General features: G+C 33.6%; 2 protein-coding genes across 2 annotated transcripts; both read right to left on the bottom strand.

The window, feature by feature from the left end:
• Window positions 1-341: 341 nt before the first annotated feature.
• On the bottom strand, window positions 342-3,123 carry LOC123203487 (flavonoid 3'-monooxygenase CYP75B137-like). The gene is made up of 4 exons (XM_044619837.1): window positions 3,027-3,123; window positions 2,170-2,235; window positions 1,623-1,697; window positions 342-595 (listed from the first exon to the last, which is right to left on the bottom strand). Exons 1-4 carry the CDS (start codon window positions 3,121-3,123, stop codon window positions 342-344), a joined length of 492 nt encoding a protein of 163 aa, XP_044475772.1.
• A 1,074-nt stretch (window positions 3,124-4,197) lies between these two features.
• On the bottom strand, window positions 4,198-6,720 carry LOC123202768 (geraniol 8-hydroxylase-like). The gene is made up of 2 exons (XM_044618887.1): window positions 5,814-6,720; window positions 4,198-5,194 (listed from the first exon to the last, which is right to left on the bottom strand). Exons 1-2 carry the CDS (start codon window positions 6,696-6,698, stop codon window positions 4,586-4,588), a joined length of 1,494 nt encoding a protein of 497 aa, XP_044474822.1. The 5' UTR covers window positions 6,699-6,720; the 3' UTR covers window positions 4,198-4,585.
• Between the last annotated feature and the right edge of the window lie 3,391 nt (window positions 6,721-10,111).

Genomic DNA, 10,111 nt, shown 5'->3' with positions numbered 1-10,111 from the left:
TAGGTTGAGGTCGAATTAGGTGAAAAGGATTGCTCAATTTCCGAATAAAAACATTCATTATTCAACTCAGAGAAGATTTGTGATCACTTATTAAACATTAAAGAGCAGAAGTTATTCGTCAACTTGTCTAAAACGTGAACATATTTATCACGTAAACTTGGTCACATCTCCTCTATTTACAAATTAATCCTCAATTATGGTATTCTCATAAACCAATGAGGCTAATTAGCATCACTAATCCATCATATATGTGATTATATTTCAAATCACGAAGGATTGCAACCACTTAACTAAACATGAAAATATAAATATTATTTATTTGCTAGAAAGTCAAATTTATTCTATTTGCACGCAACAGGGATGGCAAGAAGCGGCTTTGCCTTCTGTAGAATGAAGCCAAATTCGTCTTCCATGTCCAATTCTTCTGGCGTAATGCCATCTTCATGCTTCCAATCAAAGGCATGAAGAAGCAAAGCCAACTTTATATGCAGCATTTCGATTGCCAGTGGTAATCCAGGGCAGATTCGCTGTCCCCCACTGAACGGAATGAGCTCCAAATCTCTGCCTTTAACATCAACATTCTGACCCCAAGAATCTTTCCAGGAGAAAAGTGTTGGAGCCAAACCTCATACATCAAGGCGAAGAAGCTCAAGAAAGCTCCCGAGCAGTGTAAGTACGTTTGGTGAAAGGGAGGGGATGATTTTCCCTAAGAGGACATACTGGACATTCAGATGAAAGATCCTATGAACTTCAAATTGGACTAGACACGAAAGCAAATACAATCTTAAGCACCATGGAAGTGGATGATCAAGACAACAGTGCTAGACATTAGACGAAACATGAACAAACAAATACACTACAATAACAAGAGGAGATAATTACTACTTGTTAAACATATTCTTATTTGATCTTATTCTGATTAAGTCAGATTTTGATTTATTGTTTGATTTTGATTTACTATTTATTATTTTTCCTATTTTATAGGATTATGATTCTAGTTTTGTTATTTATTATTTTTCATATTTCATAGGATTAGAAATTCAATTTTAACTAGATTATAATACTATATATTGTATAATGTTTTGTAAATAATATTAATTCGGTTCATAACTCAATTCATAATTTTACATAGTATTAAAGCAGTTAATATCCTCCTATACCTTGTAGTTTTGAGAACTATTTTTTCCCTAGCCCCTGCTCTTGTCTCTTTGATGATCGAGCCCTTGCTTTCGTATCCCTCACAATTAAGTCCTTGCTCTCGTCTCTCTAATGATTGAGCCCCTACTCTCATCTCTCTCACAATTGAGTATCTACTCTCATCTCTTAAATGATTAAGCACTTGTTCTCGTCTCTCTCCTATTGGCATTCTTTTAGTCTATATCGGTGACATCCAAACCTTTCTTTGTTCTCAAACTTGACCACGTTTTATGTTCACTGTTAGTCTATTTTTTCTTTTGATGGTTGATTCGAAGCTTTTTCCAGTCAATGTTAATTCTATTGCTATGGTTCTATTTTCCCATTATCCCCGTTGTCTCAATGGTTTGTGATTCTCTTTTTGACAACATTCTTCCTTCATCTTTGGCCACTCAAGCTTGAGCCAACATCAACTTAGGCCTTCTCACTGATGTGTTCTCTCTCTCTTGATGCCATTGACTTTTCAGCTTCTATTTCCAATTGCAACAGCGAGAGCTCTCTCGCTGCAATTACAAAAAAGTGTTAAATATATTCCTATTTGATCTGAATATGATCAAATCTGATTCTAATTTAATCTAATTCTGATTGATTTTGAATTTTATTTGTTGTTTCTTATTTTTCCTATTTCATAGAATTAGAATTTAGTTTTGACTACACTTTAATACTATATATTATACAATGTTTTATCAATAATATTAATTTGGTTCACAACCCAATTAATAATTCTACAACTACGACCAGAAAGAAGAATTTGTCCCATCTATTTGGCCTTAATCACAAAACCAAACGAGTCAAGAATACAAATAGAATTAATATCAAAGGTAAATTTTTGAATGGATAGCAAATTTTTGTGTAACGATGAGACACACCATACATCAAATAAGATAACTGCATAATGAGGAGATTTAGATAGACACAAACCCTTGATGTGAATAAAAAATGAATGACTATTCACAAAAATCACATAAGACATACCAGTATGAGGTGGAGGAGAGGACAAGATAGAAGCATTTGGTATCATATGATGTGTAGCACTAGAGTCTAAAACGCAATTCAGTCAAATGAAGCACACACAAACATAGCAACAAAAAGAGTGTTCACTGTATCTACTATATAGGCAAAATTTTCGTGCTATGGACAAACACAAGTAAAGTTCCCATGTTTGTCACAAATTTGGCAAGTACCTTGACGAAAAACACTAGCCAAAGTCGGAAGTAGAGGAGGATGATATGAGGGACATGGTTGTTGTCGATCATTAGATTTACCACCACGACCACGACCACGATTATTACAACGAAATAGCAAGAGTTATTCTTGCCAAAAGAGTTAGATTAACCAAATGATTATTGGGAGGATCAAGTGATAACCATAACAACAACTAGAGAAAATGTACCAGAGTATTTTTGTTGAAGGTTTTCTTCTCGAAGGAAAAGATCATATAGTTCATCAAAAGTAATAGACGGACAAACATGCATGGAAGTGATGAAAAACTACACTCAAGACCAAAACCATCAATAACATAGTCCACAAAATCAGTATTTAGATAGGAGACCTAGTTTTAGCAAGTAAATCAAATATGGACTTGCAATCAATGAGGTAATTAGTTGTTGTCTGATCCAAAGCTTTCTGGAGAATGCGTAACTTATCACAAATGGACCAAAGATGAATCCCATAAACTAGATTCAAACGTCAGTCAGGAAGAGACCATGCTTCAACAACAATAACACATGGCAACAAGAAATACTAAATAATTTTAGGTGATCATTGATTTAATTCAAGTCAAAACTAATTTGTCATTCGCAACCAATGAGAATGATTCGAATTAAAAGTACCATTGTGAAGAAAAGGTGGTAGAGGTGGTGCATCACCAATAACTATATTATGCAAATTGTGAATGAGAAAAACATCAAGAAACTGGGACTTCCACATGCAATAAGTATCGCATATCATAAGAGAAGAAAAATAGCTTCTAGTGTTAAACATTGTAACTAATGAGGGCAGTGGAGAAGATGAACCATAGTGACGAAACTAGAAGCCATGGTTGGAAACTATAGTGGTGTCAAAGGAGGTGCAACCGTCACCAATGGAAATCCAAGATCAGTGGCTGCTAGCCAGGGAAATTCAAGAGGTGGATTGCCAAGAGCTTTTGTAATAAGAGGAATTTTTGAATCAACTATAGAAGAACATTGTTTGAATTGCCAGAGGCTTATCTGTGCTAGTGAAGAAGTCTTAAACAAGAGAAGAAGCTCAACTACTTGAGAAGGTGTTCAAAAACTCGATAAAATAGGAAAGAAGGTTGGTGTCCGTGATGTCGAAAATATATATTGGGCTTACAAGTATAAAGATTGAAACTTATATTATACAAAACCAATTGGCTAGTGTTAAGGTCCAATCCACACACTTATATACCACTCTCTTATGTTCTATTCATTACATGTGGGACTCTTTTTCTTTTCTTTTTATTTAAGTCTCTAGCACCCCCGCTTTAAGTGCAAGCACCTAGGTTGTTAGACCTATCATTTGGTTCAGCCGATTTTTGGCTGGATGCATTGTCACTTGTATTTAGGAACACTTACGTTGTTAAACCTTTTGCTCATGCTCTGATACCATGTTACAAAGATATATTTGGTTTACAAGTATGTAGATTGAAACTCATATTACACAAAACCAATTAGCTAGTGTTAAAGTCTAATCCACACACTTATATGCCACTCTTTTATGTTCTATTCATTAGATGTGAGACTTTTTTTCTTTTCTTTTTATTTAAGTCTCTAACACGTGACAATGAGCACATAAGGATGCTCGATCTTAGAGGAAAGCCTGATGACTATCGGGAAAAGAAAAGAATCACAATGACTTATTAAAAATTAAAGTACAGAATTTAATTATTTATCAACTTGTCTAATTTGCAAACATAATTATCACATAAACTTTGTCATATCTCTTCTATTTACATATTAATTAATCCTCAATTATGGTATTTTTATAAACCAGTGGGGCTGATTAAAGTCACTAATCCATAATATATGTGATTATATTTCAAATCAAGAAGAATTACATCACTTAATTAAACATGAAAATATAAAGATTATTTATTTGCACGCAAGTCAAACTCATTCTATTTGCACGCAACAGGGATGGTAAGAAGCGGCTTTGCCTTCTGTAGAGTGAAGCCAACCTTGTCTTCCATGTCCATATCTTCCAGCACGTTAACTTTCAGGATCAGTTTATATCAAAATTTTGTTCAAATTTTGTTTTTCAGTTTGGTTTAAAAAAATTCTTAAACTATACTAAACCAAAACTACACACCCCAAAATCAAGAAAAACTACAATGAATTAATTAAACTTGAAAATATGAAGATTATTTATTTGCTAGGAAGTCAAACTTGTTCTAATTGCACGCAATAGGGATGGCATGAAGTGGCTTTGCCTTCTGTAGAGTGATACCAAACTTGTCTTCCATGTCCATTTCTTCTGGCGTATTGCCATCTTCAAGCTTCCAATCAAAGGCGTGAAGAAGCGAACCCAACATTAAATGCAGCATTCTGATTGCCAGTGGCAATCCAGGGCACATTCGCCGCCCCCCACCGAACGGAATGAGCTCGAAATTTCTCCCCTTGACATCAATGTTCGACTCCAAGAATCTTTCCGGGAGAAAAGCGTTGGGGTTGTCCCATATGTTTTCGTTTCTGCCAATTGCCCATGCATTCACTAAAACTTGGGCGTCCTTTGGGATTGTGAAGCCGTTGATTTCCATTTCTATGGAGGATTTGCGGGGAATCAAAAAGGGAGCTGGTGGATGCAATCTTAAAGTTTCTTTGATGATTGCTTGTAAGTAAGGTAATTGAAGGATGTCTGACTCTTCAACTGGGTTCCCTTTGCCTATAGTTTGCTCCAGCTCTAATCGGGCTTTTGATAAGGCTTCAGGACTACGGAGGAGCTCCGCCATTGCCCATTCCAGTGTGTTGGAAGTTGTGTCAGTACCGGCAAGAAACAAATCCTGTTAACAGACAGAGAATATATAACTCCTCATTCCAGTGTAAAGATATTGTAGGACTAAAGAGTGAGAACCGTAAGATTTATTATGCACGAACAAACATTAAATCATACAATTATTATGCACAAGATCAACACATAGATTATAAAATAATGAATTAAACTTTAAGGTTTTAAAAATATTTGAATCGCCATGCAAATTGAATTCATACAACTGCTTAAATTACCTATCGAGATCACCTCTCAACCTGACTTGATCTTCTACTCTAGAAACCTTCTTGAATGACAATTTTGTATGGGTAAACATAATCATACTACATTAGGTTTTGGAGCAAAGACCTAGCCAATTTATAATAAGTTAATTGAACCCCCATCAAGATCTAATAAACTTTAAGGTTCACACTTATGTTATCCACCCAGATCATAATTTTTAAGTGTATTAGACTTATCCTTATTGATCACCCAAGTTCATCTATAAACTGAATTTGAACTATTTAATTACTCAATTTTATTAAACTAAACCCATAATTAATGTTAATCCACATCGAGAGATTTCTAGCCAGAACAATATTATATGGACTTATAAGCATAAAAAATACAAGCTAAATTAAAAAAATACAAACCAGAAATAAATGCCTGATATAATCCCTGTTGGTAGCTTCAGTTTTGTCTTCCATGATGTTAAGAAGAGTCTCCAACATGTCATTGGTTTTAACATAACCAGGGAATTCTCTCAGCTTCAAGCGTTGATCAATCACGCGATCAAAGAGCTCCAACATCTTCCCAACTTGAATGGTCAAGCGATGTTTTATTCCCTGGGGGTCAATCTTTTTCAGCACAGGAAAATAATCGGCCCCGTTAGGCTTTCCTGCTTCTACCATAATATTCCACACCAGCTCCCTAAACTCTGATTTGTTAGCGGCTAAATCAACGGAGAACATAGTGTTTGATATCAAATTAAGACTAGTACTAAAAGCGGCTCGGCCAATATCTATGGCTTTACCAGCATGGCAATTTTCTTCAACATAAGAAAGGAGTTGATGCACGTTCTTGCGCCGGATGTCTTGACTGGAGTCAAGTTTTTGAGTAATGAAAATATGCGAGCTGCTGATTTTCCTGAGAGTTCTCCACGCGGTGGAGACCGGAAGCCAAACCATGCTGAAAACATCATGCTGGTGAGCAAGCACGGCATCGGGAACGAAACGATTACAGAAAGCTGAATCGTGAGTTAGAAGGACTTGTTTGGCTATGGATTCGGAAGAAATGACTATGGTGGTCAACTGGCCCAGTTGAAGACTTATTATGGAGCCATGAATCTGGGCGAGCTCGGCTGTAGACCTGTGAGGTTTTTCACCGAGAGCTAAGAGGTTGCCAATGATAGGGAGTTTGTTCGGTCCAGGAGGAAGCTTCCTAGAAGCTGGTTTGGTTCCTCTGAAAATGGTGTTCAGAGCTACTATTGAAAGCCATGTGAAGAGAAACCATATTACACAGCTAAATATGACATCCATTTTTCCTTGTTTAGAGAAAAACTGGATTAAATCAAAGGGACGAGGTTTCATTATTTATAGCGATGAAAAGTGTAAATTGAATTCTCTTCCTCCACATAATTGTTATCTTTTTAACCTATCATAATCAAACGGTCATCATCAAACAAGTTGGAGAAAACAGCAAATTAATGAGGGACTATCCCTGTACCTTTGGTATCAATAATTTGGCTTGGCTATGGCCTACCGGGTTTGTAAGACTAGGTTAGGTTCCATGTTCTGAAAAAATAAGAGTTATATCTCCGAAATTTAACAAATGTTCGGGTAAAATATTAATTGAGAGAAGAGGATTTTTCTCTTTTAAATGTCAAAATTCAACCTCCCAATATTTTCCTAATAACACATGAAATTATTAAACCATCACATTTTTTTAAAAATTAAAATGACTAATTTTTTTTCTATTGAACAAGTCAAACTTTTTGATTTTTTATTGAAGAAATCAAACATGTAATCTGTCATTAAAAAATGAGTCATACCTATAATATCATGAAAAATTAATGGCATTGATTCTTGTATTAATTCATAAATGAAGATAAATGATAAGGGGGATAATTCTTGGTTGACTTACTATTTAGGACTAATGTACACAATTTTAAAGTTTATATGGAAAATTGCAACCCATAAAAGTCTCAAATTAACTTTCTTTTTCTCCAAATTTATTTATGCAAAACCCATTAGTAATACACAAAACCTACCCGCAGTAAACAAAACACAACTAGAATTAAAACCCATCCACACTTAATTACCAAATTCCCGTAACCAAATATCGAATGAAGAAACCCTCCTATTGAAAACAAAACAAAAAATTAATTTCAATTGAGTTTTGTTTATTCTCAGCATGTGTTTGTTGTTTTTGTCAAAATAAATTTGAAAAAAAGATTATAATTGGAGGGTTTTCTTTTTTGTGGTTGCAAGTGTCTGTGTCATAAAACAAATATTTAATGTATTTGGAAGTTAAAGATGAACTATATTAGGACATAGACTCAAAATTAACTCTAATATAAATTAAAAATATAAAATATAGTTCCTGCATGAATTAGGTTATTCTATATGGGTTAGGACTCAATTTTTTGTGAAACATGATCTTTTCTTGCAAAATATCCTTGGATATGGTTGCAACATCACATGGGAATTCTATGCAGAAAATTAATTTCTCTCTTCATTCATGTTTTCCACCAAACCTTCCTCTTGTCTTAAATCTTTCTTCACTTCATTCGTCTTTTTCACCCAACTTCTCTCTTATTTTCAATATTCCTTTAATCTCTTTTCTTTTCATGTCTTAGCCTTGTTTTTCCTCTAAGAGCAGAAAGCCTTGTTCCCCCATCATAATGAAAGTTGATCCCTTTAATAGGAAAATCAAAAAGTTTGTTCCCTTCAATAGAATAATGTGATAATTCAATGCCTCCATGTGTTATTATCTCCTTTTCATCTATTACAATCAATGGAATATATCCTTATTATAAACTACATGACTTAGGACTAGTAAACCTAGCCTTGAAGTAAATATAATAAGCGCTTTGCGAATTGATGTAATGATGTTGTTGTTAGACTATGTGCTTTAAAACCAATTGTTGAGGCTATTATTGTAATTTCATTTGAATGTTGTATTATATTTTAATATTAATAAATTCGCATTTCTTCATCTATATCTAAATGTATTATGTATGGTTGATTAATATCCTTAGATTAATAAAATTGTGACAAGAGGATTAATGCATAGCTTGATCGAGAGGACCTTATTATAAGCATGTATGGTGGTCAATCTAGATATATCTGTAGGCTTAAACATTATCCTGTCCAAGGGCAAAGATAATATGATAAAGTTATCATTGTGTTGAATAATAATACCATAAAGTAGCTATAGATCTCATGTATTGAAATTGTTAGTGATAACCTGATACAACCTATGGATGCATATTGACTACATATTCAGTAGATTGGCCCACCAAAGGATTCCTCATAAATGGTACATAAGGGTTGTGAAAAAAAAAAAATCCTCTAATTATGGTGCAAGTGATCTTTACAATTAATATCAATGGAGCTTCTTATGCATCAATCAACCTAGTTTGATACTAGTTTAACATAACCTTCTTACTAGGGCTATCAATACGTAGTTGTTGGTTATGTCAAAAAGTGTATCAAGGTTACAATAGATTGACACAGGATTCATCGATCACTTTCAAGTATATGAGAAGATATCTTGTATAACTATTTAATGGATAACTATCATCAATTAAATTTATGGCCATAAAGGGATTAGGTCGAAGCCTAAGTCAAATAGTAGTTGGTTGTTGCTTTGAAAGTCAAGGGAATATGGGGTAAAATACTATCTTTATGTCTCGACTTTGATGATCGAGATATTAGCATGATGAAAGGATTTTATTGTACGATAACTATACAATTGAAAGATATAATTGATTTATGTTGATTATCTATTAATTGGATAGATATGATGTCTTGCTAAAGATCACATGCTCTATGAATAAAAAGATAATCAATTGTAGATAAATCATAATTTAATTGACAACCATGTAGATGAAACACAATTTTATTATATAGATTAATCACAATTTCATTTACTGCTAATTTAATAGAAAACTCATGCTTGACACACAATACAAAAGTTATGTTTTGGGAGAGGGGGAGAGAGTTTATGTAAAAAAAGAAAAATAAATAAATAAATTTGATTTTGACAACAACTACTGGGCCTGGCCTATAGCCGTTGCCAAAAATCTGTTAATTTCTTTAATTTTTAAATGGCATGCTAAATATTATACGGCTAAATATAACATCGATTTTTGTCTTGTTTAGAGAAATACAAGATTAAATCAAATGGACGAGGTTTGATTGTTTATGGCGATGAAAACTATAAATTGAATTCTCTTCCTCCACATAATTGTTATCTTTTTATCCTATCATAATCAAACGGTCATCATCAAACAAGTTGGAGAAAACAGTGAATTAATGAGGGAATGTGTTTGTAATTTCTGGTATCAATAATTTGGCTTGGCTATGGCCTACGGGGTTTGTGAATTGACTTAATAGATGTTTCATTAATTTGTTGCATGCATGTTGTACATTTATGGAAAGTATTCGTTTGTCTACGTGAGATTATAGGCAAGTATGATTATGTTCAAGATAAATGGGACTTATATCTCCTAAATTTAACAAAAGTTTAAGCAATATATTAATTAAGAGAAGAGGATTTTTTTTCTCTTTTAAATGTCAAAATTTAACCACCAAAATTTCCTTCACAATACCTTAAGTAATCAATTTTTGTAAAAAGATTCAATTTTATTTTTTTATTATCGAAGAAATAAAACTTTTTTATTTTCATAGTTAAGGGATCAAACTTGTTTTATATCACTAAAAAAGAG

Source organism: Mangifera indica, chromosome 19, assembly GCF_011075055.1.
Source record: "Mangifera indica cultivar Alphonso chromosome 19, CATAS_Mindica_2.1, whole genome shotgun sequence".
Classification (NCBI taxonomy): domain Eukaryota; kingdom Viridiplantae; phylum Streptophyta; class Magnoliopsida; order Sapindales; family Anacardiaceae; genus Mangifera; species Mangifera indica.
Note: the sequence above shows the minus strand (reverse complement) of the source record. Positions and strands in the feature narration are given on the sequence as shown.

What these genes read in the sequence shown, in the direction of transcription:
- LOC123203487 (XM_044619837.1), bottom strand. Translation starts at nt 3,123, where the DNA reads ATGTGGAAGTCCCAGTTTCTTGATGTTTTTCTCATTCACAATTTGCAT. An exon ending in CTCTCCTCCACCTCATACTG is followed by an intron (nt 1,698 to 2,169) that starts GTATGTCTTATG and finishes TTGTAATTGCAG; the next exon opens with CGAGAGAGCTCTCGCTGTTG. An exon ending in AAGAGAGAGAGAACACATCA is followed by an intron (nt 596 to 1,622) that starts GTGAGAAGGCCT and finishes TCTCCTGGAAAG; the next exon opens with ATTCTTGGGGTCAGAATGTT.
- LOC123202768 (XM_044618887.1), bottom strand. Translation starts at nt 6,698, where the DNA reads ATGGATGTCATATTTAGCTGTGTAATATGGTTTCTCTTCACATGGCTT. An exon ending in ATATCAGGCATTTATTTCTG is followed by an intron (nt 5,195 to 5,813) that starts GTTTGTATTTTT and finishes GTCTGTTAACAG; the next exon opens with GATTTGTTTCTTGCCGGTAC.